The 24,720-nt window shown below is 47.8% G+C and overlaps 1 protein-coding gene across 1 annotated transcript in view; it reads right to left on the bottom strand.

The window, feature by feature from the left end:
- CHAT (choline O-acetyltransferase) overlaps positions 1–24,720 on the bottom strand; it is a 45,692-nt gene that overhangs the window by 14,122 nt on the left and 6,850 nt on the right. The window contains exons 6-9 of the mRNA XM_044236611.1: positions 22,762–22,939; positions 3,825–3,994; positions 1,072–1,172; positions 46–174 (exon numbers count right to left, since the gene is read on the bottom strand). Of these exons, the coding sequence (XP_044092546.1) occupies positions 46–174; positions 1,072–1,172; positions 3,825–3,994; positions 22,762–22,939 (578 nt within the window). The remainder of the gene's footprint in view (positions 1–45; positions 175–1,071; positions 1,173–3,824; positions 3,995–22,761; positions 22,940–24,720) is intronic.

Below are 24,720 nucleotides of genomic sequence, written 5' to 3'. Positions count from 1 at the left end.
GGGTGACATCAGAGCATCGCCCTAAAAGAGGCTTGGGCTTTCTACCGTTGAAGTTTTTCCGCTGACGAGGCTAAGAGGCCTTGGATTTCCGGGGAGCACTTCCAACGCAGCCTCCTGGGGGCTGGGAGCTCGCTGACAGAGTCTGCTCGGACCAGCTTCTTGCTGCTCTTCACCCTGCAGGCACAGACAGGTGATGGCCTGCGGCCCTGGGAGCTGAGGACTGCGGGCAGCTGGCCTCGCCCTCTGTGGGCATCCTAGCTGCTGGAGCCTCAGGGGGTGTGAGTTGCCCTGGGCCCCCGGCACAGATGAACAGACTGACGCTCAGTCCCCGAAGCCACCCAAACAAGCACGTGGCAGAGCCTGGATTCCCGCCAGTTCCGCCCAACTCCAGAGCCTATTTCTTTTCACGTTCTTCCGCTCCACTAACACTTGGGAAACACTCGGAGAGAAACTGAAGAAGCAAACTGTGTTGTTTGTTTGTGAGGGTTGCTTTGCGCTTTTAGGGATTCTAAAGAGCGCCCAAATCATGGAAGAGATTTAGAACTTTGATTCAGGGAGAAGATTCTGGAGGGACAGAAGGAGCAAGCTGTGAATGGAGGAAGGAACTCGGGGTGTTTAAGGGATAGGCAAGCACTCAGTCCGGCCAGCCCGGAAGCTAGGGAGAAAGGTCCAGCTCCCGGGGTGGAAGGAGGTACAGCTCAGAGACCTCCCCCGTCCCCTCTGTTGGGTCAACAGTCGGCAGAGGCCTGACTCAGAATAAGCACTAGATATTGGTCTGGGTTCCTTGGGCCAAAGCAGATGTTCCTTTTTGGCTAAGAATTCTTGGCCAAGCTTCTCCTGATGCCCAGCCTGCCCCCACTGTCCGTGGCAGATAAAGTGTCTGAGCTCAAGCTGGTTTCCGAATCCATCCTTCGCTAAGACACTTTCCAGACTAATGCAGCCCCCCGGTGGCCACCCAAATTTTTCATGGCCGAGCCCGGCCGTGCCTTGGCAGTCTGGTGTTGGCTCCCGTGGCTGTGGCGGGGGTAGCAGGGTGAGGGGATGGGGGGGGGAGAGTGCGCCCAGACTCACATGTGCTTGAGCAGATGCTCCGTGCACTGCACCAGGACGATTCCATCAAACGGGGAGTGCTCGCACACGACGCCGCATGTGCCATCGCGGCCCACCACGAACTGTGATAAGGAGGGAGAGAGGTGAGCGGACCTCAGGTAGGGTCTGCATCTCAAATTAGTCCCTGGGCTCCAGGCTGGGTCTCCCTGGCCTCTCCGGCGCGGGGGGCGGGGAGGGGGAACCCTCCTCCAAGGACACAAAAGCACATAATGTCCCAAAAGGAATGTTGTATGAAATTGCCATGACCTGAGAATATGGGGGCCTCGAGACAGCTCTATTAGGTGACCTCCTTCCCAGAAATGCTCTGGGCAGTGAGGGTAGAGCCCAAGGTTCCCCAGTTGAAGCAGCCCGGTGATTCCTAACCGTCTGTCCTGAAGCCCTGCGCTCTTTCCTTAGGTCATGGGCAAGTTCCTTTGGCTTCTGTTAAGCCCTGTGTTCCCCCACCCCATCGTACAGTGTGCAACAGGGCCACAATCCTTTACAGCTTCGCGTGAGTATCGGTCTAAATGGGGCCTGTGTGTTTGGCCCCCCTGGTTTTCTTCCCAGAATCTAGACCCATGTCTACCCCATAGTAGGTGCTCAACACTTCTGTTGAATGAGTGAAAGAAAGATAACGATCCGTTTTGGATTGTGGGCAGATCCTATAGAGAAATAGTTGTTTCCGGGTGGGAGTGAAGGAAAGGTGTTCTAAGGGTGTTCCATGAACCGCTGTCTGGGCTTCGAGCCAGGGACCGGGGTTCCAGGTCTGCCACAGCCACCTGCCAGCTGGGAGACCTTCGACAGGATATTTCAGCTCCTGGCTTCAGTTTGCTACCATTGAAAATGGATCCCATAGGGGCACCTGGGTGGCTCAGTGGGTTAAGCCACTGCCTTCGGCTCAGGTCATGATCTCGGGGTCCTGGGATCGAGTCCCGCGTCGGGCTCTATGCTCAGCGGGGAGCCTGCTTCCCCCTCTCTCTCTCTCTCTGCCTGCCTCTCCATCTACTTGTGATTTCTCTCTGTCAAATAAATAAATAAAATCTTTAAAAAAAAAAGAAAATGGATCCCATAAAGCCCAGTGCACAGGATGGCTGGGAGGATCAGAGAGAAGGTTTAGGAAAGGTCCCCAGGGACTGTAAGGAGTTTGCTAAGGCTGTACTTAGCTGACGTGGACAAAGGACATGCTCGGCATGTACAGAGGTGCTGGGAAAAAAGAAGGAGAAGAATGAGATTTGATTGTTGACGTGTAACCCAGATGAGGTGAGGCTGCCCACAGCCCGGCTCAGCACAGCATCCCATCTGGTCCCCCATCCACAAGCAAATGAACAAACAATTATTGGCAGTTTTCTGATGCCCTTCTGAGGCACTATAACACATGTGAGCTGACTCTCCTCCTGTCTTTCCCCCAGCCCTCACCTAGAGCCAGTGGCCCGAATCTCTACTCCCATTCTTCCAACAACCTCCCCACAGAGTCTTTCTCAAAACTCATCCCTTGCAGTCTTTTCTTTTCTCCCCAGTGTCCCCTGCTTCTCTGTCTCCTGCTTCCTTCTAGCTCTTGATCGCTCAGCTCAGGTCCCTGGAGCCTGTTTGGCTTCTCCAGGTCATCTGATCATCTGTCTTGCCCGTGAACAGCACCCAGCGGTGGGCACAATCACCCCTGTGGGGCAGGAGGAGAAGACTGTGCCCACTTGTGCATTAATGCTTTTCTGTCCTTGCCACTAAAACAAAAGGGAGGAAAACAGTGCTTTTTTAAAACCACTACCGAGGCTTCCTATGTTTCTGGTCCCCTACATCCATTATATCATTACATTCCCACAGCTGCTCCATGAAAGATTACAAGCCATTAGCACCACTGGTGGAGGATAAAACGGCCAGCGCAGCAGCAAGTGAACTCATCAGAAACAGCAGAATCAATATGCAAACCAATAAAAAGGATAACCTGCAGAACATAGAGGCCAGAGAAAGAGAAAAATGAAATGTTGCCCAGCAATGCTTATCTGTGGGAGCCGATGTTAGCCCAAAGCATAGTAATCGCTGGCTATTTAATATGGTCATTGTGAAAGTAAGGTGGGGGGCTTTAAAAACAAACAAGGATCGATTCAGGATTGACACACCGGAGAGAAAAGGCTGGAGAAACAGGAATGAAGGGGCCCAAACTCGAACTTCATCTGCACCTGCATGAGCATTTCTCTCCGGGCTAAAGTGAGCATCTTTTTTCTGGGTTGATGTCACGTGAATGAAAAACATAGGAATTGCATTATTTCATTTTATGGCTTTTCTTCTGTGGAGATGCTGGGCTGTCCTACTTCTCAGAGTTGGAGGGAGGTATGTCGAAAGAGTCGGACAAGAGTGATGGAGATTCAGAAAAACTGGCACTTCTGGGCATCAGCCATGATTCTTGCTGGATGCATTGAGGTTATGTTCAGGAGGCCCCCGGGATACCCCACCTTACAGTGTGTGCTTGGAGAGTGGGAGTGAGCTCCAGGTCTGACCCTGAGGTCCTGCACACCTGGCCCAGGCTGCAGGAAGGTTGGGAGCTGGAGTTGGGTTTGGTCACTGGCTCTCGGGAAGGGGTGTGACCAGTCCCAGGGGCTGATACCAGTGGCACGTTTCCAGTGCCTTCGGCTCCCCCCGGCCCCAGACGCGGCATCCTGGGCAGCACAGGCCAGCGTGTGAGCCCGGCAGGTGTGCGCATCTGCTGGCTCGGCCCTGGCTCTGCCGCGGGGGAGGCTCACCTGCAGGGATTTGTCATACCAGCGGTTCGCCCCATTCTGGCTGCAGCCTCCGCCGTGAAGGAGCTGAAGAGCCCTGTTGGTGTCGCTGAGCTCCACGCCCGCCGGGGCATCCAGGCACACAAGACAGATGCAGCGTTCAATCATATCCAGTGCGTCCCGGTTGGTGGAGTCTGCAGGCCGGGCAAATAAGGCCTTAATCCCTATCCTCCGGACCCCAGGTCTGAGGGCCCCTCTGCTGAGCCCCACGCGCCACAGGCAGACACCCACGGACACCCAGCCCTTGAACCGGTCCTGACTCCTCGCCCGACTCCAGGGGGTGGGCCGTGGCGGTCAGCTAGACTCTCCTGAGCGCCTGTGCTAATCCCAGCAACCGGCTCCCACTCAGGGGTCTGCAGGAGTCCCACCGACACTCCAGCTGTGGCCAGATCTGCCTCCAGACAGGTGGTCATTGGAACTGCCCACCAGGACGAAGGGGGTTCATGCGGGGCCTTCTCCATGGACATTAGACCCCCAGACCAGCCTTGCCAGGGGAGGAGCCCCAATTCCTGCATCGAACAGTACCCTGCCCCCGCACTGCGCTGCTTGAGAGCCACATCTGGCCCATAGGTCTGTTTGTTTTTTCCAAACTAAAATTCTCAAACATTAGTTGCTGAACATTAAAAATCTGTCAATTTCACCCAGTCTAGGTGTTGCTGTCCCTGCCCCTCCCCGCCTCAGCGGTTATTTCAATGAAGAGCGCAGATGGAAGGGCCAGGCGGTCTGCCCCAAAGCCATACCCCGGTGAGCCCACTGAGGCCAATTCAGGCATGTGGAACTCGTCAGGACAAATAGGCTAGAAGCCACTGAGTTGTGCAGGAGACGTGTCACCAAGCAGCTTGATTGCTCCGTGGGGGACATTGGGCATAAGATTCTTCCCCAAACAGAGCTGGGTCAGCGGGATGGGCTCTCCCCGGACAGCCCCCTCCATTTCCACCACATCCTCTATCCAGACTTTTGGGCTGGAAAGCTGTAACAGGATGAGGGGCAGGGTTACCTCACCCCCCAAGCTCCAGAGTATCCTATGCATGGAATATGGGGTGCAAAGTATTTGGAGGCAAGGGGACACTGTGGGGCAGAGGCTGCTGGCTGTGTACGGCAATATCCATTCTCCCTTTAGTCACAGAGTGCCTGGTTTTAGCTTGGCACATGGAGGGCCAGAACTAAAGGTGCGTTGCCCAGCCTCACTTATAGTTAGAGGAGAACACACATTTAATTCTGCCAATAAAATTTAGAAACCCTATATGAGAGCTTCCAAGAGACTTCTTTAAAGGTAACCAGCATGTGCTCTTTGCCCCTCTTCCCACCTTCCTCTATCTACTGCTCGGAGCACTGATGTGATGGCTGGACCTCTAGCCTCCTTTTCGGATCATATGGCTATGCACCACACCCTTGCAGTGATGGAAGAATCCTAACCACTACTTATCAGCTCTCATGGCTTACTTCTGGTATACAAGAGAGAAAGGGAGACCTCTGTTTTTTTTTAAACCACTGTTATTTTGGGTTTTCTGTCATGAGGCCAAATCTAATCTTAACTTATACCATCTAGTGAGTTTGGGTTCACATTCTCACACTGCAAGAATCAGCTGGAGCTGAGAAACCGCACCCTTGTTTTACCATAGTCCTCTCATTCATTCAGCCCCCTTGGTCCCTGTAGGTATTGAAATCCAAGGTCCCTGTCCAGGAGGTGTTTGTCAGAGAGAAACATTCTGCGGGCTAAGGAGCCCCTGCACAAGATGACAGTCCCTGTTCCTTTTTGCCCCATCAAGACAGGCAGTGGGGCAGGTTCTGGTCCTGAGTGCTGGCCCTTCTATTTCCTGTAGTCAGTCCAAGCCCAGGCACACATACCTCTCTGCTCCTGCCCTTTCCCTCACTACTGGGATCCCACTTACTGCTGAGTCAGAGCCCCTGGTTCTGGAGGTTTCTCTTCTTCTGGAGCCTCAAGCCAAAAATTATGCCCATCACCTCTCATAGCCGCCTGAAATCTGCTTTCCTGAAGTCCAGGGAATGTGTGGGAGCCAGTGTGGTCTCCGTTTACCAGCCAGGTCCTGCCTGTGGGTTGAAGCCAGGCACAATGGGACCTTCCCTAGTCAGTGGGCGGCTGAGTCCATACACAGTCTGACGTTGCCAGTGGGAGCCTGTCCTTCTCTTTGTCTAGCTAGGGACCCAGGGGTCCTGTCTGTTCCTCCCTGCTCTTGGCCTCACCTTGACCCTCCCTGGGACATGTGGTGACTTCCCTCTTCCAGTACAGTCAGGCTTGAGTGGAGAAGTCCCCAAGACTCTCCCCTGGGCCTCTTCAACATAAGGTAGGCACACGGATGCTAAGGTCACCTGTGACGATCACTGCTCTGCCGACGTGATTTCTCCAGCTCATGAGAGGCGTCTGTATACAGTCTCAAGGAAGACAGTCTCCAGTCTCCACCCATCCCCTTCCTCCCACTTCTTGCAAATCCCTCTCACAGCAAGCCTTCCAGTCTGAGAAGCAGAATGACCAGCAAGCCAGCCCATTCTTGGGTCACCTTTTCCCCACTTCCTGTGTAGAATGAGGGTTTGGAGAGTACCATGCTTTCAGGACCCCTCTTGATCCCGAAGGGGCCAGGATGACTCCTTATCTTTTGCATGGCTTCTTGGGCTTTCCTGGAATCTGATCATCTCCAAGACTTTCGGTCATGCCCTGAGGATCTAGAGGTAAAGGTAACCCAGTTGAAGCTCTGGAGAAATTCCCCTTCCCTCTGCCCCGAAGGGTGCGGCAGTCACTGTGTTACCATCTTCAACCTGAAATGACTTCTATGAGGTTGAGTTTAAACATGGCCCTTTGGGCTCCGTGGCTTACCATGCTGCCCCTCGAGGGTCACATCCCCTGAATGCATAGGGTGTCTCCTGGATAGGGGACCTTCTCCTACTCTGCCTATCAGAGTTTCACTCATAAACCTCTCCCAAGCTCTCTGATCCTTTTAATGCGGCTGGACCTAGGCCTGGCATGGGTGGCAACAGCCCAGACAGAGTGCCTGCCCTCCAGAACTCACACCCAGAGAATGGCGGCTGCTCCTCAGTGCAGACAAAGCACCTCTGCTCTGTTCACTAGGCTGTTCACTACACCTGTTGTCTCCTACGACATTGTGCATGCCCTACCACACATGACCCAGCTACTGACTGCAGACTTCCCCATGCTTCAAGCAGTCAGTGCCAGTCCAACCCCAGAAGCTCTGACCTAGTCTCCTCCCCCATGTCTGTGAGCTCGCAGAGGGTGGAGGCTGGGTCTCCAGTGCAGGTGGGCACAGGAAAGTGTCCATGGCTGGCAGTGGACTCAAGTGTACATGGACAGGTGAGGCAGAGATCTGTGTATGCAGCTCAGAGAAGGAACCTGGAGGAGCCCAGTTGGCTTGAGGATCAGAAAACCACCACCTTTGGGATATGGACCCTTATGGGATGGGGGAATGGTGAGAGGTTGGGAGGGGATGGAGATAGGGAAGGGATTCCTTACCCTTTGCAAGGCTCCCAGTCCTGCCCCTGTCTGCTCTATAGAAGTCCCCACCTATGGCTCTGGGGAGTGGTCCTGCCCTGTGTGCTGTTCTGGGAGTTCGTTTGGGATTTCAGGCTGACTGGTGACTTCAGAGCATGGGAAGGCCTTGGCCATACTGTGGTCAGATTCAAATAGGCAGAGAAGAAGGGGGAAGCCTGTCAGGAGGGAGATAACAGTGCTGGAAAATGTTCTGAAGGCTGGGGTGCAGACACCCAGGTTTGTGGGTGGAATGTGGGTGAGCAGGCCTCCCCAGGCTGCAGTTCACCCCCAGATTGTAGGTGAAGGCATGTAGGATTTAGGTGAGGCTGAAGAATGCAGTGAAGTGATGCTATTAGTGAACATTTGTTGAGCACCTACTATGTGCTCAACATAAACCTAAGTCCTCATACTAATGAACATGAGATGGGCGTTTTTATCATCCCTGTTCACAGAGATGTTAAATGTCTTGCTTAAGGTCATCCAGTAAACTGAGGGAGCTAGACTTGATCCCCAGCATGCAACCCCAGTGCCCAGGTTGGGAACAGATCATCAAGGGCTGTGAATGGCCTTCATCTAGCAACAACAAACAGCCACCAAAGGATCTTGGACAGGGGTTGATGTGGTCAGAGCAGAGTCTAGGCTGCCTAGCAGCCTGGGGAGGGTGTTGGTCTGGAGGCCAATTAAGGGACCATGGGCAGCCCCAGAGCTACTCATCTAGGCCCTGTTGGCCATGTCTCAGTGAGCTCTGAAAGCCCAGGCTGGGCATCTGCCTATACCAAAATTTCCTTAGAAACAGCCCTAAGGCCAATGTGGAGTGGACAGGCCTGTCTAGCCAGGATGCTGGGGAGTAAGCCTAACACATCCTCGGGGCAAGAGAGAGGAGGCCTGGCACACTCCTTCCCAGATGGACAACACGAAGCTGACAGCAAACAAGGATGGCTCCTCAGGTCTCAGTGCCCAGACGCCTCCAGGCAAAAGCACGGGACTCCTGGGGAGGGACTGAGCCATCACCATCACAGGCAGGTTGTGCAAGGCCCCAGAACTCAGCGCCAACCTACAATACCCAGGTCCTGGCTCATTAGACAGGGCGAAATGGGAGCAGGACAGCCGAGCCGAGATGCCAGGTGGCCTTGCAAATGAACTCCCTGCATATGAGTAGCTGATCGGTCAAAGGCTGACAAGTTTATCGTGTAAGGCAGAAAATGAACTACACCCAAATTCATCCACCAGGACTCTGGCCCCAGTATAATGGAAACAGAGGGTGGGGGGCTGGAGGCACGCGGCAGGAGCCGTTTGTCTTGTGACATTCTCATCGAGCACATGGGGGCTCGTTTAATGTGGTAAATCAATCTTCCTCAAGGAGCCCTGCTTAATAGTGAGAAGTGGGAGGTGAGTAATAGGAGGAGCTTGCTCGACCACCTACGCCTGGGGAGCTGACAGCTTCGGTGATGCAGAAATTCCAGAGACCACGAGGCCTTGGAGGACCCTGGAGCTTCTGTTAGAGGCTGAAAGCTTATAGACTGTGACTAAGGTGAACAAGATGAAAGGAACAGAGCGCCTCTGTCTTTTGAAGGGCTTCAGAAATCAGGTGCTGCTCCCCAACACCTCTACCCAGCACACACACACATAAACACTCACACACACACATAAACACACACACACACACACACAGAGCTCTGTCTTGGACACTTGCCTTCTCTGGTCTATCCCCCTGGGAGGGAGGTTGACTCTGGTAAGATTCCTACTTTTCTGCCTCACAAGGTCTGCGAAGATAGAGCACTAGGCTCCTCTTCTGAGGCTTAGAGCTTTTCAACCTCTGTCAATCTCATCTGAGGATTTTTCTTCCTCAGAAAAAGGGATTGTATCTGCTCTTGGGATAGAACTCTGCCAGCATGCATCCCATGTTCTTCTCTACTTTATAGCTTATAGAATAATCTTTATGCTCTCAGTTCCCAGTTTCCAGAGGCTATGGAAATTTCCACAAAAATATTTCTTGCCCAGTGAAACCTGCCTCTTGCAAATCAGAACAGCTTTTACTTGAATTACAAAAGTCTCTCTCTCTCTCTCTTTTTTAAGATTTTTATTTATTTAACAGACAGAGATCACAAGCAGGCAGACAGAAGTGGAAGCAGACTCCCTGCTGAGCAGAGAGCCCGACCTGGGGCTCGATCCCTGGACCCTAGAATCATGACCTGAGCTGAAGGTAGAGGATTTAACCCACTGAGCCAGCCAGGTGCCCCACAAAAGTTTCTTTAAAGAGCTCAAGAGGGAGGGTCTTCTGCTTCCAGGAAAATAAAGTGGAATTTTCCCTATTCCTTCCACTAAAAGTCCTGGACATTATATTTAAAACAAACATAAGAAGATTCTGAGAGATGGAGAGAGAGGAGCTAGGACCCAAGGAACAACATGATGGTGAATTCCTGGTGTACTGGACTGAATTGTGTCCCCTCCACCCTGAAGTTCATACGTTGAAGCTTTAACCCTCAATATGACTATATTTTAAAATGAGGCATTTAAAGAGGTAATTAAGGTCTAATGAGGTCATAAGTGTGGAGTTCTAAACCAATATGACCATTATCCTTATAAGAAGAGGAAGAGACACCAGCAATGTGTGCACACAGAGAAAAGACCACTGGAGGATGCAGTAAGACAGCGATTATCTGCAAGCCACAGAGAAAGACCTCAGGAGAAACTAACTCTGCCAGCAGCTTGACCTTGGACTTCTAGCTGCCAGAATGGTGAGAAATAAATTTCTGTTGGTTAAGCCACTCAGTCTGTGGGGTTATGTTACAGTAGTCCTAAAAAATGATTACACTGGGTTTTCGGTTTTATGTAAAATTTCCCAGACTTGGAGCTCAAACAGCCAGTAACATAAAACACAAACCAATGTAAACAAACAAACAAAAATCCAGCAAAAGCCTGCTTTCTTTAGTCAAAGGACCAGGGAAGAGAAAGACTAGCAACACAGGAAACCTTTAGATAATGACCTTCCTCCATGCCAGCAAAGGCAGAGTGGAGAGCCTAGACTTCTACCATAACCCATCTGTAATGAAGCATCTCAACCTCTGATGGGTCAGAAGAGACATGCTCTCAGGGAGAAGCTGGAACATTCATCTCCTTTGGATAGTAACCACCACCTCAATTCCTCCAGATAGCATCAGTAGAGAACATGTGGGGACCTTGAATTCCCACTCTCACTACCAGTAGTAAGAAGCATCCTTCCCTGGGTTTTCAATATAGGCCTCATGAGAAACCTGGACTTGTACCTCCACCCGGCTATAATAAGGTAGCACCCACCCTGCTCCTGCTGGAGTGATGTCAGAAAGTCAGCTACAACATAAATTTTAAATAACATCCAGAGTCTCAACACATCCAGGTTTCAACAGAAAATCACTTATCACATTAAGAACCAGGAAATTCTCAACTTGAATGAAAAAAGACAGTAGATGCCCAGCACTGATGTGACAGGAATGTTAGAATTAGGTGAAAAATATTTTAAAATTAATCATTATAAAACTGAAAAAGCTGTGGGACAAAAGATCTAACAATCATATCACTGGAGTCCCAGAAGGACAGAAAGAAAGAGCAGAGCAGGAAAGTACTCAGAGAAATAATGGCCCAAAACTTTCTAAATTTGGCAAAAGACACAAACCTAAAGATTCAAGATTCAGTTAGTTCCACACAGGATAAATTAAAATAAATCCACATCAAGACATTATCATAGTCAAACTTCTGAAAACTAAAGACAAAGGGAAAAATCTTAAAAGCAGAGAGAAAGAAATGATGCTTTATCTCTAGAGGAAAAAAACAATTCAAATTATGGTGTATTTCTCATCAGAAACCATGAAGGTTGACACAAACTTTTTCAAGTAGGGAGAGAAAAGAACTGTCAACCACAAATTTTATATCTGGCAAAAATATCCCTCAGGAAAGAAAGGGAAATCAAAACATTTTTAGATGAAGAAAAACTAAAAGAACTTATCCCCAGCAGACCTGCCCTAAAAGAAAAGCTAGAGGAATTTCCCCCTTCAAAAAAGGAAGTTATATAAAGAAAGGAACATTGAAACATCAAGAAGGAAGAATAATAGAGAGAGTAAATATTTTAGTAAATAAATTTTCATTCTCTTCTTGAGTTTTTTTTTAAGATTATTTATTTATTTGAGAGAGAGAGATCACAAGTAGGCAGAGAGGCAGGCAGAGGGGGAGAGGGGAAGCAGGCTTCCTGATGAGCAGAGAGCCCGATGCAGGACTCGATCCCAGAACTCTGAGATCATGACCTGAGCCGAAGGCAGAGGCTTAACCCACTTAGCCACCCAGGGCTCCTCTTTTTGAGTTTTTAAAAATTATGTTTCACTGTTGAAATAAAACTGTAACACTGCCTGATGTGGCACTAAATTTATATTAGTGGAAATAATTAAGACAAGTATATTATAAACATGGGAGAGTAAAGGGATGTAAAGGGTGGTAAACTTTCTACATTTCACTAGAACTGGCAAAATTTCAATAACTATAGACAGTGATAAATTATATATATAAAGTAATACCTATGGAAACCACTAGAGAAGCTAGTGAAGGGAGAGTAGACAAATCCACAATTATACTTGAGGACTTAAACACCCTTTTCTTGATAACTGATAGAACAACTAGACAGAAAGTCAGCAAGGATATAGAAAAGCTCAACAACACCATCAATCAATCTAATTGACATTTATAGAACATTCCATCCAACAACAGCAGAATGCACATTCTTTTCAAGTGCCCATAGAATATATATGCCAGGGCATATTCTAGGCCATAAAACATCCTCAAATATATTGAAGAGAACTGAAATCATACAAAATGTATTTTCTAATGTATGAAATCAAAATAAAAATAAAAAACAAGAAAAGTTCTAAACATTTGGAAACCAAACAATACTCTTCCAAAGAATCCATGGGTAAAGGAGGAAGTCTTAAGGGAAATTAAGAAAAAAACATTGCAATGAGTGAAAATAAAAACACACCTTATCCAGATTTGTGAGTCACAGCTAGACCACTGTTGAGAAGGAATTGTATAGCACAAATGCTTATATAGATAAGAAGAAAAGTCTTGAATGAATTCTATTAGCTCTTACCTGAAGAGTCTAGAAAAAGAGCAGCACAATAAACAAAAAGCAATCAAGAGTTAGGAAATAACAAGAATCAGAAACCAACAGAATTGGGAAAAAAAAACCAACAAAAACAACAAAAAGAAATTTGGTTCCTTTAGAGGATCAATCAAATTTCTAGCAAGACTTGCAAGAGAGAGAGAGCGAGGAAAAGATAGAACACTATCAGGGATGAAATGAGGGTTAGAACTACAGACCCTGCAGACATCAAAAGGATTATAAAGAAATACTACGAACAACTCTACAGACATAAATTTGACAATTTAGATGAAATGGAGTGATCTCTTGAGAATTATAAACTACCACAATGCACCATATATAAAAGAAATAATTTGGGGGCACCTGGGTGGCTCAGTGGGTTAAGCCTCTGCCTTCAGCTCAGGTCGTGATCTCAGGGTGCTGGGATCGAGTCCCGCATTGGGCTTTCAGCTCAGCATGGAGCCTGCTTCCCCTCTCTCTGCCTGCCTCTCTGCCTACTTGTGATCTCTCTTTGTCAAATAAATAAAAACAAAAGGAAAAAATAAGAAAGAATTTGGATAGACCTATAACTATTAAGAAAATTGAATTTATAAGTTTTAAATTCCAGAATAAGAAATTTCTGGGCCCAGAAGTTTTCACTGGAGAGTTGTACCAAATATTTAAGGAAGAACTAAAACACAACAATACAATTCCTTTCAGATAACTTAAGAGGTTAAGAATATTTCCCAATTCATTTTATGAATCGAGTGTTATCCTTATACCAAAATAAGATGAAAACAGTACAAAGAAGAAGAAAAGCCACAACACCCAACCAGCTATAGGCCAATAATCCTCATGAATGTATGAATATAGATACAAAAATATTGAACAATATATAAGTAAAAAGAATTATATACAAAGTGGGGCTTATTATAGGAATGCAAGGCTGAAAATCAACCTGTATAATCCACCATATTAACAGGTTATAGAAAAATCATGATTATATCAATTGATGCAATAAAAATATTTGACAATACTCCTAAAATTTAATATCTATTCATGACAAAATCCCAGAAAAATAAAAATAGAGGGGAACTTCCTCAACTTCATAAAGAACGTCTGCGAAAAGGGCTATAGTTAACATCATTTTAAAGGTGAAAGATCACATGCCTTTTCCCTAAGGTCAGGAAAAAGAAAGGATATCCACTCGTACTACTGTTATCCAACATAGTACCAGAAGTTCTGCCCAGTGCGATAAGGCAATAAAAGGGAATTAAAAGGGATACAGATCAGAAGGGAAAAAAATCCCTACTTTCACATGACATGATTGTTTGTGTAGAAATTCTAAGAAATATACCAAAAAAAACAAAACAAAACCTAAACAAACCAAAGCCCCACCCCAAACATCCTAGAATGAATTAATGCGTTCAGCAAGTTTGCAAGATACAAGATAAACATACAAAAATCAATTGTATTTCTGTACACCAGGGACAAGGACATGAACACCAAAATTAAAAATATAATACCACTTACAATGATGCAAAACACTGAAACACTTCAGTGTATGTAACAAAAATGTACAAGGCTTGTATGCTGAAACTACAGAACACCAATAAAAGAAATCAAAGAAGAACTAAGTAAATGGAGAGATGTTGTGTTCAGGCATAGGAAGTCTCAACATGGTGCATATGTCAATTCTCCCCAAACTGATACACGGGTTTAAGACTGCTGCCATCAAACTCTCAGCAAAACTTTTTGTAGGTATAGACAAGATTAGTCTAAAATTTATATGAAAATTAGAATAGCTAAAATAATTTTGGAGAAGAATAAACTTGAAGGAACCAGTATATTCAATTTCAAGACTTAGAGCTACATACCCAAGATTATGTGGTATTGGCAGATAGAGGAGCACAGAGATCAATGGAGGAGAATAGAAAACCTCAAAATGGACTCAAATAAAAATTCCTAACTGATTTTGACAAAGGCATGAAAGTAATTCAGTGTAGAAAGGATGTCCTTTTCAGCAAACATTGCTGGAGCTGTTGGACAGCTATAAGCAAAATAAATAAATAAGATCAAAATTAAAATTAAAATTAAATAAAAAAAGAAAGAAAGCCTGACTATAAATCCTCACACCTTATAAACAATTTAATTAAAAAATAGATCATAAACTTAAATGTACCAATATAATATCAACTTTTGGAAAAAATATAGGAGAAAATTTGGGGGATCTAAGGCAAGGCAAAGAATTTCTAGACTTGACATCAAATGCATGATTCATCAACGGAAAAACTGACAAATTGGACTTCAACAAAACTGATAACATTTACTCAGTGAAACACCATGTTAAAAAGATGAAACTGTAAGTTACAGATTGGGAGGAAATATAGAACCACATAGCCAAGAAAGGGCTAGTAAAGAATATATAAACAACTCTCAGAATTCACAGTAAAACAACAACAACGACAAACCCTAAAACCCAAACCCAAACAATCTAATTAGAAAATGAGCAAAAGACGGGAAATGACATTTCACCAAAGCGGATCTGAAGATGGAAAATTAGCATATGAAAAAATACTCAACATCATTAGTCACTAGAAAAATGTAAGTTAAAACTACAGTAAGATATCACTACACACTGCTGAAAAAGGCAAAATTAAGAAATAGTGACAACACCAAATGCTGGCAAAGTTGCAGAGAAACTACATCTGATGGGAATATAAAGTGGTACAACCAATCTGGAAAACATTTTAGCAGTTTCTTTAGAAACTAAACATGCAGATATCAATTCTACTCCTGAAATTTTTCCTAAAATGAAAACTTATGCTCACACAAAAACATATAAATATAATGTTTATAGTAGCTTTATTTGTAATAGCCAAAAAATAGGAATAACTCAGGTGTCCTTCAATGGATGAATGATATCACCTATACCAAGGTATAAAAAGGAATGAACTATTGACATATGGGACAATGTGGATTAATCTTCAGAGAATTATGTCAAGTGAAAAAAAAGAAAGTCAGGCTCAGAAGGTTATACACCATATGATTCCATTTATACAACATTCTTAAAGCAATAATATTACAGAAATGAAGACAGATTCCTGGTTGCCAGGGATTAAGGAGAGATGGGGTTGGAATGGACATCGGTGTGGCTATGAAAAACAATAAGAGGGGTCCTTGGGAGGATGGGAATAATCTGTTTGTAGGCTGCATCAATGTCAATATTGTGATGTTGTACTGGAGTTTTACAAGATGTTAGCACTAGGAGAAAACGGATATGGGGGAGACTATTTCTTGTAAGGGTGTGTGCACCTACAGTTATCCCCAAATAAGTTTAACTTAATTAAAAAAAAAAAACCACCTTCAAGAACTAAGCATTGCTCTTTCTTCTGGGTTTGAAACACCCACAAAGACAGATTTAAAGAGCTAGCATACTTGCAGAATTAGGGGAGGGGTGGTGAGTGGAGAAGGGCAGGAGATAAAAATGAAACAAAGCAAAGCAAAACAAACAAAAAGACCCACCTCCCACTCACTTTGAACCCCAAATATCATAAAATGGAAAGTGAGGGCCAGAGAGAGGGTCATGGGGGAGAAATGAAACATAAGAGTGCACACTAGGAGTGTGTAGCCTCTGAGAAGCCCAGGGGACGCAAAGGAGCGGCTCAGAGTTAATAAGGGTTAGGGTTCCAAGGCAAGGAGTCCAGGCCATTCAGTCTGAGGCCACGGGTCACTGTCACTGACAGAACACATTCAACAGGTGCCCATGTGCAGTTTATCAGATTTTTCCAGTGAGGCTGTGAGCCTCGGACAAACCATCCCCACAGTATTTCCCCAAATCTAATTAAGAGTTAATCCTTTAGTGAACAGCCTTGGTGCCCCAGGGACCAGACCACCTGCTTTGCAGCCCCTCTGCACCCCCTTGGTCCTAGCCACTGGGCAAGGCGACCACCTCCATGTCCTAGCCTAGAAGCCAGCTCCAGGGCCCCGGGAGGAGGGCCAGGGCAAGCCCAGGTCTCTTGCCACAGGCCACGTGGCTCTCCCTGTCTGGAGGCCCTCAAACACCGGAATCTTCATACTTCCACTGTGGGAGGCAGACAATGGCCCCAGAAATGCCTCCCACCCTCCCCAACCCCCACCCCGGAGGAAAGAAAACAGCATTCAGCCTCAGGAGCCTGGGAGGTATTTCTGGGCCAATTAAATCAGAGAGGCTGTTATTGCTAATGTGTAATTGGTTTTAAAATCAGCAGACTTGCCTATCTCTGGATGACAATATTTAAGTAGCAAAATGCCCATCCCGAGCGGTTCTTGTAAACCATGACCAAGGCCTTCTCCAGACACAGCCGCCTTCTGTCAGCTCCCTCCTTGAAGGCAGTGGCTCAGCTCTAATTGGCTGCTGGGGATAAATATTTACGGTGCTGTGTAAACACAAGCATCTGCCTGAAGTCAGCTCCCAGGATCTCCACGCAGCACCCAGGAAAGCCAGCAGGCTCCGGGTGGGGGTTGGGGGTGCCGGCTCTCTGAGCTGGCTATTCTTTTCCTACAAATTGACAAGCTCTGTAGTCTTCCAGACTCAGGGCCGAATATCTAATTAAATTTGCAGACCAGGATAACAGTGTTGGTCCTCCTGGGTTCAGGAAGGCCACAGTTTCGAGGCTCTGCAGGGAGGGAGGTCCTGCGAAGTTACGGATTCCCTTCCTGAGGCCTCAAATCCCTCCCTGCCTGCGAGCCCTGAGGATCTTGGGCTTGGGAGACAAAGATGTCCTCATTCCGTCACTGACCACCTCCAAGGGTGAAGACTAGCTCAATCTGCTGGAGACGGAGCCGCCTATGTTTTGTGGGGCTGAATCCCCACCTCACGGGCTCTGCTGAAGACTCATAGCAACAAGGGACAGAAAGGGCCCTGGGTAAGGCCAGCATCACGGGAGACCTCCATGCACAGTAGCTGCTAATTTAATATCTGCTTAAGTTGGTTTCAACCTGGGCTGACCATGAAGGTGCTTTAAAAATACAGATTCCTGGGGCACCTGGGTGGCTCAGTGGTTAAGTGCCTGCCTTTGGCTCAGGTCATGATCCCTCAGGGTCCTGGGATTGAGCCCCACATCAGGCTCCCTGCTTGGTAGGAAGCCTTATTCTCTCTCTCCCATTCCCCCTGCTTGTGTTCCCTCTCTCACTGTGTCTCTCTCTCTGTCAAATAAATAAAATCTTAAAAAAAAAAATACCGATTTCTTGGCCTCATCCCTATCCCACTGGAAAATCCCTGCGACCCCAGAATCTTTAGTTTAGGGGTTCTCCATATGACCCTGATTTGTTAGCCAGCCCCTGTCAGCTCAACCCACCTGGGCTTAGCCTCATGTTCTACTTGACACAGGAAGCCCTCCTAAGCTATGACAAGCACAGGGGATAAGATCCCCAAATTCCCTCAGGACTCCTGTTGGAGACACTCCTTTGGTTTTATCCTGTCCACTCTTGTCCTGATAATTCTGTTTATTCCGGGTCTCCCCAACAAGACCACAGGCTTCTGGGCGGGGATCAGTGATGGTCCTGCCAGATCTCTGAGCCCTTGGACCTCCAAGATCCTATTCTGTGTTGGCTGTGGATGATGAGGCTGCAGATAGAGACAATAATACACTCACCTGTCCTGCACCACATTCTCAGAGAGCTCTATGTGAGCAGTGCTGGGGCCACAGGGGGTGGGGGGAGCACTAGGTGAAGGGGGGAGCCTGGGTTTTACGGCAGACAGCTGGTCCACTGTCCTGTGAGCTCCACCCTCCCGGGTCAGGCTGGGGAGCCGGTGGGCCGATGAAGGGAGCTGTTTTGATTGGGGAACAGAGTGAAGAATCAGGGACGGTCTCTCTAGGGAGAAAGCATGGATAAAATCAATTGTCCCACTGGTTCTCAGTGGACCCTATGAGAATTCAGATTTTGTCTGAGCTCAGATGTCTCGGTCCAGACCTCCAACGGGTCAACAGGAGCTCAACTTGGTCAAGAAAGCTCCTGCCAGACGACACCTACCTGGGCCCTAGCCCAGCCCCCACAACCACACCTGGAAGCAGGAGAGTACCTTCCCAGAGGCTGAGGATTTGGGAGCATTGTATACGATGAGGCCCACCATCCCTGGGTCTTTGGCTGGCACTCCCATGCCCTGCTGCTCTAGTGTCCTCTGCATGGACTCATCCCTTACCCTCCGCAGCTTTCCCCCTTCGCGAACATTTCATGATGTCTGAGTAGTGATGGTGGGTCTCCTTGCACTGCTAATCTCTTTGAGAGTATTCTGTTCACCTGCCTCACCGGGGGGGGGGCACCCCCTGAGGGACACACTTGAGGGACACACTTCCTGTGACGTCTCCAGGAGACTATTTTCCTTCACACTCATGCACCATGGGGGTCTGGTGGGGTCGGTGGTATTCTTCTCCCTGTCCCTACGCCTGTGCAGCTCCTCCCTGCTTTTCCTTTGAAGCCACAGCTCTTAGACTTCCACCTTCCCATCCCCATCGTCACTGCCCCCATGTTGCTGCATTCCCCTGATGTCCTCACAACTCCCCATCATGCAAGTCTGGGCACCCGGTTCACCTTCTTCCTCCCCATCACCACTCCAGCCCTCATTCCTGCAGTCTGTGTGGAGGACCCAGCCCACACGCACCCTCCTCTCTCAGACCCTCGGTCTCCCCCTTTCAAATCCCAACACTATAACCAATTCCTTGCCATACCTTCACCTTCTCTCCCTCGGTTATGTTCCCAACCAAGGCCGAACCTGGTGACCCACCTTCTCTTTGCCTGAACCTGAGGCAACAAATTGTAAAACAAAGCTAATTAATTTCTCCTAAAACATATGACCCCAAAGCCCTTAAACATGAGCTCAACAGAGTCCATAAATCTCAAGTTTTCCAAGGGGCTATTTCTTGTGTTCTCTTTTGTCTTCAGAATGCCACTGGCGCCTCTCTCGGCTCATGGCCATTGCTCTGCTGATCTGAGACCAGAAGCCATCAGTCAGGAACCTCCTCACGTTCCCACCACGACAACCACATGCCCAGGTTTCAGTTTTCCCCATACCAACCAAAGGCCTCTTATTCTTTGGCTTGCATTTCCTTTTGCTTTTGTAAGAATCCCATGCCTCCATTCATCTCCTCTGTCTTCATTAATAATTTCTCCTATTGCAGTACTTCCATAGACTTGTCTGCATACAACCATGCACTTGCCTCTCTGGCTCGACACTTCCCTTGACTCCCATCCTCTCCCATCAACTGCCTCATTTTCCTGCTCTTTTAATACCAAAATACCTGAAAAGAGTCATCCACGCTTAACTGATCCTACTCATCGACAGTCCCATCAACAATTTCTTCCTGCTGTTGGATCGCACCTATTAGCATACAATCATTCATCCTTCCTACTCCTGTGTCTGGTCTTGGTGAAAGTCACTGATAACTTAGTGTTGCCAAGCTCTGAGTCTCCTCTCTGTCCAGCTCTTCCTTGAGCTCTGAGCAGCATTCCAAGTGGCTGGCCACTTCCTCTTTCCCTTTGGATCTTCATGACTCATCTCCTGGTTTGCTCCTGACTTCATAGGCTGCTCTTTCTCAATCCGCTTTGCATCTTTCCCTACCTGACCTCCAAGGACCCATTCTGTTGTTTCTAGATGATCTCACCCAGGTCCATGACTTTAAATATCACTTATGTGCTGATGGCTCTCAAATTTATGTCTCCGTACTGACCTCTCTCTTGAGCTCCAGACACATAGATCTAATTTGACATCTCCACTTAGATGACTCAAGGCATCTCAAACCTGACATACTTAGAAAGGACTTCATTCTATAGTCACTTCACCAACCTGCTTGGGAAATCACCATTTAGGATGCTCGAATCAAGAATCTAGGAATCTGGGGCACCTGGGTGGCACAGTGGGTTAAGTCTCTGCCTTCAGCTCAGGTCATGATCTCAGGGTCCTGGGATCGAGTCCCACATCAGGCTCTCTGCTCTGCAGGGAGACTGCTTCCTCCTCTCTCTCTGCTTGCCTCTCTGCCTACCTGTGACCACTCTCTGTCAAATAAATAAAATCTTTTTAAAAAAATCTAGGAATCTCTCTCACTTTTCTATTCCTCCTTGTCACTTCTCTTTTGCAATGTATCTGGACCCCACTCATGTCTTTCATCTTTACTTTCCAGCCTCGTCCAAGTTGCTGCCATCTTTCACATCTATAGTGAAATCCTTTCCTAAATGGTCTCCTCTCTGTAGGCTGGGGCTGCTCTGGGGAGGAGGACTCTGGAGGGTCGGTTTCCTGCTGTGCCAATGACACAGTCAGTGCCAACCACAATAATCAGATCTCTGAAGAGAAAGCCTGTAGGCCCCTCCTCTCTGTCACACTGCCCTCAGAAACAGCACTTCCATTCAGAAAGCCAGATCAAGTGCCATTAACAAATTAATTCCGATTAGCACAGCCCAAGCACTTAAACCTCAAGGCAATCCCGGTCAGTCCTGCAGGGAGGTAGCTTGGTCTGCTAATAAAGTGGAAACAGTATTGGAAGCGGAGGGGATTGTCTGATGCCTGTCTCTGTCCCTGGAGGGGAGAGGAGTGGGATTTGATTACACCATGGTCTCCTGAGGGAATTAACTCACTTTCCAATGAGAAGTTATTAATTTTCCAACTTGGTGGTTAGGTCTGTGAGGACGGGTTCGGCTTTCACACCCTCCTGTGGCCCGTGCAGCCCCCGATTTAGGACTGAGCATTCCGCAGGTGCCCCATGGTTGAATGAAAAATCATTAACTGGTAGGGAGGCAACAAGTCTGGGGCCTGCTATCATTCTTAACCCTCCGCTCTTTTATTTAACAGATATAACTGGGGCCCCACTGTGTTTGGCACAGCAGATTAAAAAGTTAATCCAAACAGATAAGGCCCCTGTTCTCCTCAGAGACTAGGGAAGGGAGGCAGGTAATCAGCATGCATAAACAAATGAGAAGCTGACTTCAGAGAGTGACAAGGGCAATTAGTATAAGACAGCAGGACAAGATGACAGAGTGTGCTGAGTGGGGGATGCCCTAGGGGGCCTGAGGCAGTGACACCTGAGCTGAGTCCCACCTCTTCCAACAAAGCCTTTCACAGGCCTCCCAAGCGGGAAGGCCCCCTCCTCTCGCTGAAGTCCTAGAGCACTTTTTTTTTGAACCTGCTGTCTCTATTGCTTTACATGGGTGGCTGCTGCATCACTGTGTACTTTAATCTGTGCCCCCCACCCCTACCCCATGCCTTCCTTTCCCCTGTCCAGTGGGCTCCTCGGGGGCAGGGGCTTCCTCCTCTCTGCCTCTGCCTCCTAACTTTCCAAGCCTCACCCAGATCCTCAGCTGACAGACACTCAGGGGAGTCGGAATGGACACCTGGCTGAACGAGAGCCCGAGATGCACATGGAGTTCCACAGAAGCCTTCCCTCTTATCCTGGACTCTCTAATTAGGCAAGGAGGGAAAGCACTGCATCCAATTCCTGGGAATAGGACTGGCTTTGGATTTGAAAATGAGTTTCCAGAAGGATGACTTAAAATTTTTAAGACTATTACTAGCTTTTTTTTTTAAAATTTATTTATTTGACAGACAGAGATCACAAGTAGGCAGAGAGGCAGACAGAGAGAGAGAGAGAGAGAGAGGAAGAAGCAGGCTTCCTGCTGAGCAGAGAGCCCGATGGGGGGGCTCGATGCGGGGCTCGATGCGGGGCTCGATCCCAGGACCCTGGGATCATGACCTGAGCCGAAGGCAGAGGCTTTAACCCACTGAGCCACCCAGATGCCCCTATTATCAGCTTTCTTATGGGAATGCTTAGAAACCTTTCTAAGAGCAGCAACCAGCCAGAAGGATAGGTCAGCCTGAAGATAAAAAGTTCCAGGACCGAGGCAGTGAACCACCCTCCCAGAGCTGGGCTCTATCCTATATCTCCATGTGACAGCTCTGCCAGTGACTCAGACCCTCAAAATGGGTACCATCCCTGCCCACCAGTAAATCACAACTGCTTAATTGTAGCCAGCCTTCCTCCAGCTCAAAACCTTCCCTCCCTCAATATTCCCAGACATCCCCGGATTTCAGCGCTAATCATCCAGGAAGCTAGAACATTGCCGGATGAAATATGAGGGTACAAAAGGTGCTGTCAGCCCCCGGGTGCCTCAGCCCACGTGCTGTCGGGTCCTGAGATGGAGGGAGGCCTGAGCTCTCCATGCTATGGCAAATGGGGATGAGGCATGGTGCCCGACCCTGGAGGAAGGAAAGCCAATGGGCATGAGGATGAGATGAGCGTGGAGACGCACTGGGCACTGCTGCTAACCTTTCACGAGGACCGTCCTGGCCTCAGCCCACTCGCTCCTCCCTTCTGACGTCAGCAGGCCGATTGGAGGCAAGCGTTCATCCTCGTTGGAAGCCATTTTGACTATCTTTCTCAACTGAGTGAACAGATCCCCCTCACTGAGACGGCGGAAATTAATGACAACATCCAAGACAAAGAACTGTGGGGGAAACAGGTCAAACACGTCACTCAGGGCAGCCAGCCCAAGGCGAAGGGACTTCACTGAGCCTTCACACGTGAGCCCAGGTGGGGGATACTCGGGCCCAGTCACAAGTTGGGGACCCAGCCAATGCTGTCAGCAATGCTGGACTCCAAGCTTCCCCAAATCAAAGAAGGCAGATTAAACTTAGCTCAAATAAAACTTCCTTCTGTGGTTCTTACTTCGTGTGGGGAATCAGGTATAAATTTGCACCATTGCTGTTGGAGGGCAGTGTCTGTCCAAACTAAAAATGTGTGTTCTGTATGATTCAGCAATTACTCCTCTATATGCATATTTTAGACTAAGGCTTGGAGAAACATATACTCTTGCGCCTCGAAGATAAGTGAAGGAGTGTGCATATAAGCCATATTTGCAATAACAACATGGTAGATGGTGCCCAGGTGTTTTCCAGTAGGGGGACAGCTAAGTCAAATGTAGCGCATTTGTCTAGTGCACGTCCACTCAGCAGTTAATGGGAAAGAACTAGCTCTAGATACGGCTACAGGGACAGATCTCAAACACAACGGAAGCAGAGAAAAAAAAGGCAAGTCATCAAATAATATGCAGAGGAAGATTAAAATGAAAAACAACATGCATAAGTTCTATCCCTATATGTGTACATATACATGTGTGCATGCGTGTGTTCCGAGGGAGGTGTGTGAGCTATCATTTAGTAACTCTGAAGCTGAAGTCTTGGGCTTCATGAAAGGTCTTATTCCAGCCCCAAGTTGTGATCCCTTTTCTGCCAGTTGGTATGAGAACCTGGTCTCGTGCCCTGAGTAGAATACGCATGGCCTGGTCCAGGGCAGGGGCCCTGAGGGCTTTTCTGGAATGGATGAATACTGCAGCATGTGGGGGCTGGGAAATTCTAGTTTGATGTTTTAATGAAGATGGAGAAAAGTTCTTGTTTGTGGCCAAACTCCCAGGTGGGCTTCTGGTGGGAAGAGCCAACCTAGGATGGCGGACTTTCCCTGAGCTCCTATCAATGACTGCAAATGTCAGGGGAGCCCAAGAGAAAACGTGGTAGCAGGAATAGTTGGGGGATGTCTGGGTAGGCGTTAGACTTGGGTTTTAGAAAAAACAACAATAACAAATGAAAAAACAAAGAAAACACACCAAAAACCAACAACACCAAACAAAAAACCCACCAAAACCCAAAAACCAAACCAAAGCAAATAAACAACAACAACAAAAAAAACAACCCCAAAACCAAAAACAAACCCACACCAAAAAACCCCACAAAAATCCAAAACCAAAAAATCCTAAAATAGCTTTTTGTCAGATGAAATAATTAGGGGGAGGCTCAGCATAGAATCTATAGATAGCCTGGTAGGCACTGGTAAGGGGCCAAGGGTCCTTATGCTCAGCCTGTCCCCTTGGTCCTCATGGGCCATTGTGGGCTCCCGGAAGCCAGTGTGAAGTCGTGAGTTACTAGGAGATGGGGCATAAGCAGGGGCCACTGGCCAGGTCTCCGAGGCCTTCTCAGCCTTGGACAGGCTGCTCAGCTCTTCTGTCAGATGGGCTTCCAAGCCCTTCTGCGAGTCACTATGGAATCAGGCAGGATGAATGCATGTAAGTGGCAAGCTTATAGCCTAGACATGGAGGTCTGGACAGTCAGTCTGTAAAGCTGTCCATCTGTCTGCATATGGTCTCCAGGAAGGCCACTGCCTGGGTGATTCATGAGGAGTGGCTGAGGCCCTGCTGGGTCTCATGAGGGCCCCACCGTCCATCCAGACCAGCCA

Source organism: Neovison vison, chromosome 2 (genome assembly GCF_020171115.1).
Source record: "Neovison vison isolate M4711 chromosome 2, ASM_NN_V1, whole genome shotgun sequence".
Lineage (NCBI taxonomy): Eukaryota > Metazoa > Chordata > Mammalia > Carnivora > Mustelidae > Neogale > Neogale vison.
This window is presented reverse-complemented; position numbering and strand designations above follow the sequence as displayed.